General features: G+C 43.4%; 2 protein-coding genes and 1 non-coding gene across 12 annotated transcripts in view; 2 read left to right on the top strand and 1 right to left on the bottom strand.

Annotated features, from left to right (window-relative positions):
- Positions 1–6,736, bottom strand: part of Cep95 (centrosomal protein 95) — a 27,985-nt gene extending 21,249 nt beyond the window's left edge. For 8 of the 9 annotated variants that reach the window (XR_005489754.2, XR_005489755.2, XR_005489756.2 and 5 more), the window contains exons 1-4: positions 6,363–6,496; positions 4,851–4,979; positions 2,993–3,100; positions 643–753 (exon numbers count right to left, since the gene is read on the bottom strand). Coding sequence is in view for 6 of the 9 variants with exons in the window: in XM_017597144.3 (XP_017452633.1) it covers positions 643–753; positions 2,993–3,100; positions 4,851–4,979; positions 6,363–6,381 (367 nt within the window). In the remaining 3 variants the exon portion in view is untranslated. Of the gene's footprint in view, positions 1–642; positions 754–2,992; positions 3,101–4,850; positions 4,980–6,362 lie in introns of all 9 variants that reach the window. The other variant, NM_001013862.1, reaches the window with a different exon arrangement.
- On the top strand, positions 6,637–14,172 carry Ddx5 (DEAD-box helicase 5). Of its 2 annotated transcripts, none has more exons than NM_001007613.1 (14): positions 6,637–6,725; positions 7,265–7,449; positions 8,597–8,762; positions 9,139–9,235; positions 9,326–9,459; positions 9,563–9,628; positions 9,847–9,988; positions 10,081–10,241; positions 10,326–10,498; positions 10,860–10,970; positions 11,587–11,648; positions 11,736–11,795; positions 13,047–13,271; positions 13,462–14,172. In NM_001007613.1, exons 2-14 carry the CDS (start codon positions 7,406–7,408, stop codon positions 13,866–13,868), a joined length of 1,848 nt encoding a protein of 615 aa, NP_001007614.1. In that variant the 5' UTR covers positions 6,637–6,725; positions 7,265–7,405; the 3' UTR covers positions 13,869–14,172. The 2 variants fall into 2 exon arrangements, with proteins under 2 accessions (NP_001007614.1, XP_008766535.1); XM_008768313.4 differs by lacking the exon at positions 6,637–6,725 and adding an exon at positions 6,834–6,974.
- Mir3064 (microRNA 3064) lies at positions 12,981–13,047 on the top strand. The gene has a single exon (NR_128673.1). It is a non-coding gene; the product is annotated as a microRNA 3064 (primary transcript).
- Positions 14,173–14,215: the final 43 nt, after the last annotated feature.

Here is a 14,215-nt window from a genome sequence, read left to right as displayed (position 1 = left end):
AAAATTATTTTTTTTATGTATATGAGCACACTGTTGCTGTCTTCAGACACACCAGAAGAGGGCATCAGATTCCATTACAGATGGTTGTGAGCCACCATGTGGTTGCTGGGATTTGAACTCAGGACCTCTGGAAGAGCAGTCAGTGCTCTTAACCACTGAGCCATCTCTCCAGCCCCTAGATATAGAATTTATCAAAGGTGAAAAAATTAATTTAAGTATGGCAGTACATTTCTACATTAAAGAAATTTCACATGCTAAGTCTGTTACTCCAAGAGTAATATTACAAATATTCAGACTGTCATAAAATGCCAATTTAGGTCAGAAGCAATGATGTACCAGGTCTCCCCACTAATTCCTCGGTAACATCCACACTTACCAAGTGTGATGGCAGTTCTGACAGAAAATCCTGGAACAAGATATTTCATGTAATTATAGGACAATAAATAATTCAGCTAGAAACGTAACTTTCTGTTATTGATCGGTTGTAATTTAAGAGCCACATCCAAGTTAGCGAGGAGTATAATGGGAGTCTAGGATAGAGTTTCCAACCACCGAGAACAGAAGGGACTAGAACTTTATCCTCACATGTACCAGCTGGTTTGTATTAGAGGTTCCGAACTGGCTGGCTGTATTTAAACTTACTTCTGTTGTGAGACGATTCACTGATGTGCTCTGTCAGATACTCCAGCAATCCATCAAATATTTCTAGGAGATTCTTTATGGATCCCTTGTCCCCTTTCACTATGTTCTCTCCTGGGCACAGAAGACACAGACTTTAAGAAAGCCTCACAAGCCTTGACATGGGTATAAGAATGCTGTTTGGGGACACAGGTACAAACCAACCAAGGAAAAGCCATGGTAAATTATCAAAAACATCCATTTCCTGTTGCCTGACTGTATCTGAAGAAACAAGAGGTGGGGGAGCCTGAATGCCGTGTTTAACCTCTCACTGGCACAGCCCTTTTCCTAGCAGCTGAGTGTCTCCAGGGAACATCCTCTGGGAGAGTCCAACCAAAACAGGAAAGAGCAGGAACTTTACAGTAGCTACTCAGAGTGGTAGGAGGACTGAGGCGCCTGCTTCTCCAGGCTGGTTGGGAAAAGCTACAGCAAGATAAAATTAATAACTTGCTGGCCACTTCCATCAGGAACCTCAGTTCACATCGATTTACTTTGTAAAGGTCGAACCATTTTTTTTTTTCCTTTCTTGAGACAGGACCCCAAGTATCCCAAACTGGTCTCAAACTTTCTATGCAGTCAGGATGACGGTAAGTCCCTCCTCCTGAATGCTGGAACCACAGTCATGTACCGGCAGCTGGTTTATGACACTGGAGAGCGAAGGCCCGCTTCCCGCATGCTAGGTGAGCATCCCCACTGACTTCTACCCCAGCTCTCAGAAGCTGATCTCTGGGAAGGCTCTAGCACAGCACCTGGCCTCAGGAGACCACAGATAACGTCAGGTCGGGAAAGCTGAGTAGGTAGGCTGGTAAAACATGTCCGCTTGATTTGTTTACTATCATCTAAAATGGACTCTAATCAACATCACGTCTGGAGGGAGCTCATCTTCCTACACTGTCTACCCTTCGGCCAAGTATGCCCATCATTCAAAAAACTACAGCAAACGCAGACTTGAAATCTTATTTTAACCATGACATAAAACAAACCAAAACCAGAACTCTGACGTTTTCCTCTGCTGTTGGTAAAAACAGACGGAGTGTGGCAGGCTTTTTAATTTTTAAAACAACACACCAGAAACCATGTTTTCAAGTGCTGTGTTTTTCTGGCTTAAAATATGTAATTGTGTCCCAAGGGCATACTCAGACTTCTCGGTTTCCAGGATGGGGAGCACAAGATGCCAGCCCAACGCTGTCAGTGGAGTGCAGAGTTTTGTGGGGGGAGAGAGAGCTTTAAAAGAGCCTTAAGCGGTTAAGAGCTGCTCTGTGGTCAGCCTGAGGAGGTAAGCAGACCTTCGACTTTTCATTTCTGTGCTACCAGGGCAGCTCCATACTAAAATCCTTTACAAATATGTGTTTGTATAACCTTGCTCTAGGACATTTACAGAGCACAAATACCAACCCATTCCCAGTAATGTGAACCTACAATCCCCACGCTGAAGAGGCTGGGAGAGGAAGACTGCTATGAGTTTGAGGCCAGCCTGAGCTAATTAGTTAGACTAGGATACAATTTGGGAATCGGGCTTTAAAGAAAAGAAAAGAAAGAAACTGGATGTGGTGACTCAGCTTTAATTTCAGCAGTAGGGAGGCAACTGGGTCTCTGTGCTGTGTTTTATCACCAGAAAGACAAGTTTTCCTACGCTGTATATGCTGAAGATTACCTTCTGTATTGTGAAAATTGTTTATTAAGAATATCCTCAGGCTGGAGGTGGCTGCCCGGTTAACAGTACTGGCTGCTTTTCTGTAGGACCCAGGTTCAATTCCCAGCACCCAATGGCAGCTTATACTGTTCATAATCCAGTTCCACATGACTTGATGCCTTCACACAGACATACATGCAGGCAAAACACCGATGGGCATTAACAAAAAAGTAGTAATTTAATCAGCCCCTAACTGTGGACACTTAGGTGTTTCTTTAGCTACAAAATTCAGCATGATGCTTTTAAAGAAGCATGGTGGTACATACCATGGGGAGGGATGGGGGTGGGGCAGATTTCTTTCAAGACAGGGTTTCTCTGTGTAACTCAGGCAGGCCATCTGAGTTTGAGGCCAGCCTGGTCTACAGAGGGAGTTCCAGGACAGGCAGGGATACACAGAGAAGCCCTGTCTCAAGAAAACAAAACAAAACAAAAAAACCCAAGAAACATATACAACACGTTCGAAACTCCTTGTTCAGCTCTCCAGGGCCCTCGCTGTGGCCTGACACATTGATTGTGACAGCCCAGCCTTACAGTTTCCTGTTTGGACTTGGTTAAACAGCACCCAAGACTCTAACACTTGATAAAAATATGTCGTTATCTGGTGAGTAAACATATACTAACCTGTTATATGAGACAGGCTGACCTGGAGGTAATCCAAAGCTAGTGAATCGATTACAGCTTGCACATTGTGGGCGTTGTCTTCTTGACTCCTGGGAATAACTATGAGGTCTGTGGGGCAGAAAGGAAAGTCACATTGTTTTAGATCTTTGAGGAGCCAAGTTTTGAAATATGCATTTATATTTGTTGTAAATAAGACTATGACTGAGCTTCTGGGTAGACTCTACTGCTATAAAAGCAACTCAAACAAACAAAAAGAACTTAAGGAGCCTAAATACTAAGCACTAGAGTCTGTATTGGCTGACTACTGGTTTGAACTTGTTTTTCAACACTGTATATATTAATGAGGTTATTTTTCACTCAATGTATACTTTATGGAAGCACCATGTAAAGGAATAAAGAGACCCCTCTATTCAAGGTCCTAAGATGGTCTAATAATAAAAACAAGGCTCTGCATGATGACTTATGTCTCAGCACAGGAGGGGCTGTGGTGGTATTATGAGTTTGTAACTATACTTGTCAATAAAACAAGACCTGTCTCAAAAATGTAACAAAACAGTCAAAAAGATACTTAACTCCCAACTGTGAGCTGCTTTCCTTGACAAAGCAAAGCAAAAAAAAAAAAAAAAAAAAAAAAGAAATGAGCTAGACATAGTGACACATGCCTTTAATCCCAGCATTCAGAAGGCAAAGTACAGCCTGGTCCACATAGCAAGTTCTAGGTCCAGCGAGGCTGCACAGTGATACTGTGTCAAGAATCAAGAGCACCAGACCACAGCAAGCGCTCCAGGGGGCCTTGTAAGTGCCATTGCCAGCATCTTCTGGGACTTGCTGGCACAAAAGCTAAGCACACGAGAGGATATGGTAAGATCTTAACAGCAAGCCAAGTGTCTCTCTGGTATTGAAGGTGGGCCCCGGAGCCCGGCGGGCATATAGGTGCATGCTTTTGCTCCCAATGCCCGGGAGGCAGAGGCAGGGGGGGTTCTCTTGAGTTCCAGGACTCAAGCCTGGTCTCCAGAGTGAGTTCCAGGACAGCCAGGGATACAGAGACCCTGGACAATTGAAACTGATATCCAGCTACCGCAACTCCAGGCCACACCATTATTCTAGGAAACGTGGAGGGCGCTCATTCAAGTTGATAGCGGGGGAGATGAGAGGCCACTCATTCTACAATAATGCCCATTTATCCGTCAGAGCCAAAGGAGGGAGCAGTAAGGAATCTAAAGATAAGGGGTCTGAGGACACATGCAAATGATCTGGCACCTAAAGAAAACGAGCATCCCAGTAAGTCACAAGGATTTGCTGTTTTCTTTACTCGATCTGTGGACCAGGCTGGCCCCCATCTCTGTGGAAAGATCTACCTCCCTTCTGCCTCCCAGTGCTAGGAATAAAAGCATGCACCACTAAAGCATGAATTAGCTGTCTTTTTAGTAAATTAGGTTAACCAAATACAAACAGCATTTTTTTTCTTTTCTATAAAAAAGGTCTATGTGACTCTAGAATTCACTCTGTAGACCAGCCTGACCAACCCACTGTAATGTTAATTCCTATCTATAATTCAATCCGTAGTTAAGTAAGATCCCACAAATTTCCAGGACCCATTCGAATTTGGAATCTTGAAGGTAGTTACAGAAAGGCATGAATGAACGGTATGAGATTGAATTAAATGGGGATTAACTCAGATAAATGCCAAACTACTTAATTGTGGCTATTATTATGGGTGAGGTCCATAATATACTCATTAAAGCAGCTTGTGCCATATTTGGATAGAAATAAGATGTTGAAAGTGAAACAAAATTCTATGTCAAAGAAAACCTGTGACCCAAGACATAAAATTATTCTCGCTTTTCAATACCCTTACCTGGTACCTTTTCTCCCAAAATGGATTGATAAAGGGCAATAAAAACATTAGCATCACAGTCTTGAAGTTTGTGTATCCTCAGGTGTATGTGACATTTAAAAAGAAGGTTATTGGCAATTGTTACCCATTCTGTTGGGGAAGAAGTGGAGGAAATCAGTTTTCAGTAGCAATACAGAAAGTAATATGTACATTAAAAATCACTGCTGCACAAAAATCTACATTGAAAACTGTAGAAGATAAGGACTTTGTTATGAAATTTCAAAGACTCAACCAGGCAAGTTTTCAAAAGACGTATTTAATTTTTTGGGATGATTTCCAGTGCTAGCTAGCTCCTTATGCAGTCAAAACTGTCGTGCCAACCCAACTTTTATTCTTGCAACCTACAATCCTATTTACCGGTATTTTTATACTCACATGGGTGTTTTTAGTTACAATAAATTTATAGGTAACCAGGAATATCGTAAGACAGCTGTAAATGAAAACCTAAAAACTGCTAGAAATTAATGGAGGTAGCTCTGAATTCCCAGTAGTTTTTAGACATGTTTTTACCCAATTATCTTGTATAAGTAAGATCTCTCGGGTGCCCAAACAAGTGATTAATTTAGGCTGTTAGGAATTTGAATAATGACAACACCGACACTAATGCATTTGTTAGTTTTCTTTTTTATTATATTTGATGTGTACGAAGGTAAAAATGAAAGAAAAAAAAAGCCAAATCGCTAAGCTCTAAACTAGCACATTAATAATCCTAATCAAGCTCCCCGTTGTTCTTTTCCAAAAACAGCTCGTGCCCTCCCCCAGATAGTACAGGACTAACGATTAAGGGTTTCAGCAATAATTCCGAAAGCTTGAAACGCCTGTATCCTGAAATGACTGGATATTAGAAAGCACTTTAGAATTGGTCACATTTCCAGTACAGTCAGACATTCTGGAGACAGTAGTCTGAATGTGTCATGCCCATTTTGCCCTCCTTCCAATGCCCAATGCGCACAGCTGACCAAGCCATGACAACCATTTTGTATTGTCTTGGAAAGGACGAGGAAAGCGTCCTAGACAACCGAGTCAATTGGCTTTTTAAAGGCTGTACTAGACAAAGCCAGTTACTGTAGAGGGCATCAAAAGATCTTATGAGTGCTATGCCTCAAAAGGAAAAAATATATATAGATAGGTTCAACCTTAGTCCAAACAAACCAAAGGGGAAGGAGAGACAGTCTGTGGCTAGATACCCCACAGAAACTCGGATCCAAGAAGGATCCTGACTGCTCTGTAAAAACAGGATGAGGGTATCCCAGCCTTGTCAATGAGCTCCTGTCTCATCCCAAGTCTCAATTCCACGCCTGGAAAACACATGAGGTCTCGAGGGTGAGACCCTAAATTTAGAGATTCCCTGCGACTGCAACTAGTGTCCAACCATCACGAGCCTCTCCAGCAGCCCAGACATGGCTCAGATTCAGCCCGAGGCCTGCGGAATGCTGCAGTACAAAAACACTAGGGCTCCAGGCCGAGACTCACCAGCCTCTGAGCTGGCCATACTGCCAAGTGAGGTCGCGGCCAGACTCCAAGACGAGAGCGCGGGCGACGGTGTCCTGGAAGGGTCGAACCCGGTAGAACCGAAGGGAGTAGGAGGGGGTAGAAACCAGAGAGCGGGGAAGGAGGGGTAGAAAAGGGAGGGACGTTAAAACGGCTTCTCGCCGCTGATTGGTCAGAAGAGAAGCACTTCCTTTCGCAGCACGCGCTTAGGCGGCAGTTTGCGGGCTCCAGATACCATTCCCCGCGGACAAGATCCCGCTTAAGGGCTCTCAGATCGGCGTGCAGGGCAGCCAGGTCACCCAGCAGCCCGGCCGATCTCCTGGGGGCGTTAGAGCCGCGCTTCCGGTGAGTTTGTGGTTTTGTATTCCTCCGCCGAAGGCAAGCGAGAAAGTAGTGCGATACGCCTTGCCCAGGGTACAATCACGTGACAACGCCAAGCTCCGCCTCCCCCGTCTTCTTTGGTTATGGGCGTGGGGGAGTCTGTGAAGACGTAAACATCTTCAAGTAGAGACAGTAGGATGGCTGGTGCTGGCCATTTTAATGACTGGTTGGCCACGGGGAAGAAGCTTGTTTGACATGTAGCAAGGCGAGAAGGTGGTGTAGCCAAAAGGGTGTGGGACGGGGCATTCTAGTGGTGTCACCCAGTCGAGAAGCGAGTAATAAACGGGCGCCTATGAGGGAGCGCCCGCGGGGGGGAGGGGCGAGAACATGGCGGATTCCGGAACGCCAGCGGGCGTTGAGGCCTTGGAGCCAGGGGGCGGGGTGATTAGGTCATAGAGCGGCTCCCAGCATCCTTTGCGACGAGGAGGCGGTCCAGACTATAAAACCGGCTGCCCGGACGCAGCCGGCACCTCATTCATTTCCATCGGTCCTTGGGTTTACAGCTCCGGCCCTCGTCACCGCCGTCCCTCCGCTGGTGACGCCCCCGCAAAGGCTTCGCCGTCGCCGAGGCCTCCTTTCAGCGACTCGTCGCAACTGGATTCTCTTTCACTGGGTTCCTCCAGCACACCGCAACCATTGACGCCATGTCGAGTTATTCTAGTGACCGAGACCGCGGCCGGGATCGAGGGTGAGTATAACAAGGGACCTGTCAGGGCGGGTGGGGGATGGGAGAGCGGCGCGGCAGAAGCTCGGCTTTCCAACCGACCTTTAGATTTTTTTTTCTGGTAGGAGGCCTTGCGTTTCTCTGACATCCGGCTAAAAAGCCGTTAAAGGCGACGCTTCTGGTAACTGGGTTCAACCTTGGTTTTTGTTTGGGAGGACGGCGGCCTGGGCGACCTCGCGGCTGTTGTGGGAAGCCCGGAGGTGTTTTAGATAGGGAAGCGCCTCGCCTTAGAGTCGGCTCAAGGCGTCGTTTGCGCAGCCTTTCGCTGGGGGTTTTAGGGGGGCCCCCGGGGTCCCCAGAGAATACAAGGGGCGCTTTCGAGGCCGTCTGTGCCCGGTAGGGTGGCCTACGCCAGCGGATTCAGCCATGTGGCTGAGCCGCAGCCACAAAATGCCGGCCTCGGACATGGCGGCGGCGCCTTTGTTACCCCGCCCGGCGGAGGAGCTCAAAATGGCAGCGTCGAGAAAATGTGGCGCAGAGAGAAATGCGAGACAAAGAAGGAAGCGCCGCCCCAGCGGGAACGCCGCCCGGGCCGGGACTCCTCCCCCGGTTGCCGTCGACTCCTCCTCTTTTTCTCCCTCGCGTTATATAATTTTGTTACCTTGATTTGCAGCCGTTCGCGGCGTTTCCTAAAACAAGGCTCCCTGGCGCGTGTGCCCCTTTCTACCCTGCCCGCGGTACCGTCCTCCCATAGCCACTCACGTTGCCTGCGCAGTCCCGTTATTTCTTTAAGATCAGGCCCTTTGATGAAAACAGTGGCAAAAATAACCTTCTTAAGCTCCTCCCTTCTTGTCCAGCTCCTAGACACTTAATTCCTAAGCTCTGTGGGGAGAGAAGAGGGAGCCTCTAGCTGTTGTCCTTGTAATCTGAACTTCAGACGTTTGGGCAGTTTGGGACCTGATAGATCCCACGCTGTTTATTTGGCCTCATTAGAGTGTACTTGGGACTTCAGAAAAGAAACGCTGCCAGTTGTGGCTGTCCGTAGAATGACAGTTGGGAAGGATTCCAGAGGCACACTTTGGCTCGGATCAAGAGACATTAAATGAAATGTGGAGACAAACCTGTTCATGTAGAAGTCTGTTCACAATGTACCTAACTTTTTTTTTTGTAGGTTTGGTGCACCTCGATTTGGAGGGAGTAGAACAGGACCCCTATCTGGAAAGAAGTTTGGAAATCCTGGGGAGAAACTAGTTAAAAAGAAGTGGAATCTTGATGAGCTGCCCAAATTTGAGAAGAATTTTTATCAGGAACACCCTGATTTGGCAAGGCGCACCGCAGTGAGTATTTAAATGTGGCTTCATCGTGCTATAACTCAGTAGTAACTACTTCTGATCAATTAGATGGAAACTTAGCAGGTGCCTTGCAGATTATTTGGAGAATTACTTGTCTGACTTCCCATTGAATTTTCTCTTGTGTATTGGCCAGGTGTAATGGCCATATGTTAATCTCTGGGGAAACATCACTGGGGAAACAGGCTTGTCAGCCTATTTGGGCTTCATAGACACTTTTTTTTTTTAATGTGTATTGTGATTTTTACTGCTAAGTAGAGTTCCATTTATGGGTCCAGATAGTTAGAAATGAGTGTAACTGAGCTGTAGGGAACTTGTCGGTGTATCTGGCCTAGGTCTGAGACCAAGATCATTTGTTTTTCAGCAAGAGGTAGATACGTACAGAAGAAGCAAGGAAATTACAGTCAGAGGTCACAACTGTCCAAAACCTGTTCTGAATTTTTATGAAGCAAACTTTCCTGGTAAGGAATAAATTTTATCTTTAACCCTTTACGTTTTTTCCCTCTTTTTTTGCCTATAAGTTTTTGTTAAAATGGTATTGTTGGTTGCAGCAAATGTCATGGATGTGATTGCAAGGCAGAACTTCACTGAACCCACTGCTATCCAAGCTCAGGGCTGGCCAGTTGCTCTCAGTGGATTGGATATGGTTGGAGTAGCTCAGACTGGATCTGGGAAAACATTATCTGTAAGTTTAGGAAAACTTGATGAATTGTGGGGGAAGTGACCCATAGATTTTTTTATTTAACTATTTTAATCCAATTTCAATAATTGTTTTTACTCTTCAATAGTATTTGCTGCCTGCCATTGTACACATAAACCACCAGCCATTCTTAGAGAGAGGTGATGGGCCTATTGTAAGTATCTTAAGTTTCCCACCCTATTTGCTAGAACTCCTTTGTTTTATATAGCTGGAAAGTGGGGCTGTCAGTATAAACTAGCCATTTAAAATTAGTATCCAAAGACAGTAAGTTGGATGGGCCATAATAGATAACTGCCACAGTACCCAACACATAAAGACGTAGTGGCATCTTAGTAAACTGGTTTATACTAAAAACACTTTTTTCAAACTTAGTGCTTGGTGCTGGCACCAACTCGAGAACTGGCACAGCAGGTGCAGCAGGTCGCTGCTGAATATTGTAGAGCTTGTCGCTTGAAGTCTACTTGCATCTATGGTGGTGCTCCCAAAGGACCGCAGATTCGTGATTTGGAGAGAGGTATATAACCATAGAGGGTGCTCTTTGACACTGGTGGAGATGAAAGTTTTACATATTGTAGTTATATCTCCTTTTTATTCATTTAATTAAAGGTGTGGAAATCTGTATTGCAACACCTGGAAGACTGATTGACTTTTTAGAGTGTGGGAAAACCAATCTGAGAAGAACAACTTACCTTGTCCTTGATGAAGCTGATAGGATGCTTGATATGGGCTTTGAACCCCAAATAAGGAAAATTGTGGATCAAATAAGAGTAAGTGGTCTCTATGTTACTGTAAAAATCAGTTCTAAGTTTGCTCTTAGTGTTGAAGTCTGACTTACTTCCCTAAATCTTCAGCCTGATAGGCAAACACTAATGTGGAGTGCAACTTGGCCAAAAGAAGTAAGACAGCTTGCTGAAGATTTCCTGAAAGACTATATTCATATCAATATTGGTGCACTGGAACTGAGTGCAAACCATAACATTCTTCAGATTGTGGATGTGTGTCATGATGTCGAAAAGGATGAAAAGTAAGTTTAAGTTAACAGAAAATCTTGCTTTTATACAAGAATAATCAGTTTTGAAAATTGTCTGAAAAATAACATTAAGTAGTGTTTTTAAATCAGAGTGTTAGGGATATAGCTTGGTGAGATAAAGGACTTGCTTGGCTTGCATGAAATGGGTTTTTGAACCTAGCCACTGCACAAGCATGCACAAAATGGTACATCAATCTTCATGAAAATCTGTTCTTCAGGGTATTGTGCATGTGACAGCTTTGTGGGATTGTTGTTCTGACTTACATTGATACATGGTCAATTGATTTAGCACAAAAACAGGGTTTGTGGTTTGTTTTTTAATCTTTTAAAAAATAGTGCTTTTCTTCATCTTTAGACTTATTCGTCTGATGGAAGAGATCATGAGTGAGAAGGAGAATAAAACCATTGTTTTTGTTGAAACCAAAAGAAGATGTGATGAACTTACCAGAAAAATGAGGAGAGATGGGTATGTGGTTTCCTGAAGCAAAGCAGACTTTAGGAAAGGGCAAAAGTATTTTGATGAGAAACAGTGTTCTTGGAATCTTGTACTATAATACAGGCATAATTGTGTGAATTATTTCTAGTGACAGTTGTAGTAGGCTCGGGGTTGTGATGTTTAGCCAAGATGGAAGTGCAGTGGGGGTGAGTATTAGTAAATACTTGACTGAGTATTAGTAAACACTTGACTGAGTATTAGTAAACACTTGACTGAGTATTAGTAAATACTTGACTGAGTATTAGTAAACACTTGACTGAGTATTAGTAAATACTTGACTGAGTATTAGTAAATACTTGACTGAGTATTAGTAAATACTTGACTGAGTATTAGTAAACACTTGACTGAGTATTAGTAAACACTTGACTGAGTATTAGTAAACACTTGACTGAGTATTAGTAAACACTTGACTGAGTATTAGTAAATACTTGACTGAGTATTAGTAAATACTTGACTATTAGTAAATACTTGACTGAGTATTAGTAAATACTTGACTGAGTATTAGTAAATACTTGACTGAGTATTAGTAAATACTTGACTGGAGTTTTAAGTTGGGTGTGCTGATGATAATCTAATTTTTATATAGGTGGCCTGCCATGGGCATCCATGGTGACAAGAGTCAACAGGAACGAGACTGGGTTCTAAATGGTATGTATTTCAAATAAGATGCGATTAGTTTGTGGCTTGATAAAATGATTTGCTTGCATTAATGATTATTCGTGTTTGTCTTTATAGAATTCAAACATGGAAAAGCTCCTATTCTGATTGCTACCGATGTGGCCTCCAGAGGGCTAGGTTAGTACAAAATCGAATTCATGGCTTGGTTTCCCAGAAGATCTCCATGTAGTTTTTTTTAAAGAAAGTTTATTGCTTTCTTTAACCTCTGCATTTTTTCTAAGTTTTTTTCACATAAAGGTGCAGTCTTTGTGGCAAGGCCTAGGCATGACAATCGGAGGACTCGAGGGGGATGGAGGACTAGTGATCGGCTGGCTGCTTCCAGTCGATTAGAGAGGTGAAAAGCTGAAAGTGTGCCAGTAATCTTCAAAGGGCAGAACATACCACCTCTGCCCCATAAACTGTTCTCTCCGGGGGAAAAAAATGGAAGTTACCTCACAGTTCACTGCCGTGGTATTTCATCTGTCCCATGCTTTGCATGATTGCCATGGTACAGCATTGTTTCAAACTGTTCACTGTGATCTGTGGGTCTTTGAGTTTCAGTGAGTTTGCTGAAATGTCGAAGAAATATTTCCAAACTTCAATGTTCAATGAAATTTTTGTTCAAGTATGAAATGGAGAGAGCAGCTTTAAAAGGTACTAAGCCTTTTACAAATTGGTGAGTACTGGCACATGAGACCTAGAGCAGGACCAACTTCTCACACATAGTCAGTGGGAAAAGAAAGTGCCTTGAAAGTTCCTCCCTCACCTACACAGTAGTCGTCATGTCGAGACCTGCCAGAGAGAGACACATTCTCAAGTGAATCCTGGCTTCTTGGAAGCGCTTGCCTAGACGAGACACAGTGCATTAAAACAACTTTTGGGGGACAGGTATGTTTTTCTTGCAGCTGCAGTTGTAAGGTCTTGGCAAGACAAGCAGTGTGGCCAGAATTGAGTGTAAAGCAAAGGACCTTCACCTTTTTGTTTAAAGGTCCTCAAAATGAGCACACGAAGAGATTGCTGTGAAACTTTTAATTGGCCCTACTGCGCAGAAGCATTCAGATGTCACTTGATGATCTGTAAGGGGACTGTCAATTTGGGAATGTGCTAAGGAGAACACACATTCCCTTGATAGGCTGTCAGTGGGTGGGTGTTAAGACAGCTGACATGTGCTTTTTTTTTTTTTCTTGTTTTTTTTTTTTGTTTTTCCTACCCTGCCCTTTTTCTACCTCAATGGTGTTCCTACAGGAAATGGATAACCATTTTAACTGTATTTTTTTCAGCCCGTACCTTCTTGGGAATACAATTGTCTAACTTTTTATTTTTGGTCTGGCTGTTGTGGTGTGCAAAACTCCGTACATTGCTATTTTGCCACACTGCAACACCTTACAGATGTGGAAGATGTGAAATTTGTCATCAATTATGACTACCCTAACTCCTCAGAGGATTATATTCATCGAATTGGAAGAACTGCTCGCAGTACCAAAACAGGCACAGCATACACTTTCTTTACTCCCAATAACATAAAGCAAGTGAGCGACCTCATCTCTGTGCTTCGGGAAGCCAATCAAGCAATTAATCCCAAGTTGCTTCAGTTGGTCGAAGACAGAGGTTCAGGTAAGAATCTTCCATGAGAGATGTTACGGGATTGTTGACAGTCACCTCTTGTCTACGTCTACGGAGTGGGATTTAAGGACTGAGTTAGTTTTTATTTTGAAACTAAGAAATCTTAAGACCCAGCATAAATAGAGCTATCTCACACTATGCCATGGGTAAGGTGATCAATTTCTACTTATTTTCTTGACAGGTCGTTCCAGGGGTAGAGGAGGCATGAAGGATGATCGTCGTGACAGATACTCTGCAGGGAAAAGGGGTGGATTTAATACCTTTAGAGACAGGGAAAACTATGACAGAGGCTACTCTAGTCTGCTTAAGAGAGATTTTGGGGCTAAAACTCAGAATGGTGTTTACAGTGCTGCAAATTACACCAATGGGAGCTTTGGAAGTAATTTTGTATCTGCTGGCATACAGACCAGTTTTAGGACTGGTAACCCAACAGGGACTTACCAGAACGGTTATGATAGCACTCAGCAATATGGAAGTAATGTTGCAAATATGCACAATGGGATGAACCAACAGGCATATGCATATCCTGCTACCGCAGCTGCTGCGCCTATGATTGGCTATCCAATGCCAACAGGGTATTCTCAATAAGACTTTAGAAGTATATGTAAATGTCTGTTTTTCATAATTGCTCTTTATATTGTGTGTTATCAGACAAGATAGTTATTTAAGAAACATGGGAAATGCAGAAATGACTGCAGTGCAGCAGTAATTATGGTGCACTTTTTTCGCTATTTAAGTTGGATATTTCTCTACATTCCTGAAACAATTTTTAGGTTTTTTTTGTACTAGAAAATGCAGGCAGTGTTTTCACAAAAGTAACTGTACAGTGATTTCAAATACAATAAATGAAGGCAATGCATGGCCTTCCAATAAAAGATATTTGAAGACTGAATTAAGTGGAAATTGTACTTTATTTTACATATATAATGTCATGT

Source organism: Rattus norvegicus, chromosome 10 (assembly GCF_036323735.1).
Source record: "Rattus norvegicus strain BN/NHsdMcwi chromosome 10, GRCr8, whole genome shotgun sequence".
Lineage (NCBI taxonomy): Eukaryota > Metazoa > Chordata > Mammalia > Rodentia > Muridae > Rattus > Rattus norvegicus.
This window is presented reverse-complemented; position numbering and strand designations above follow the sequence as displayed.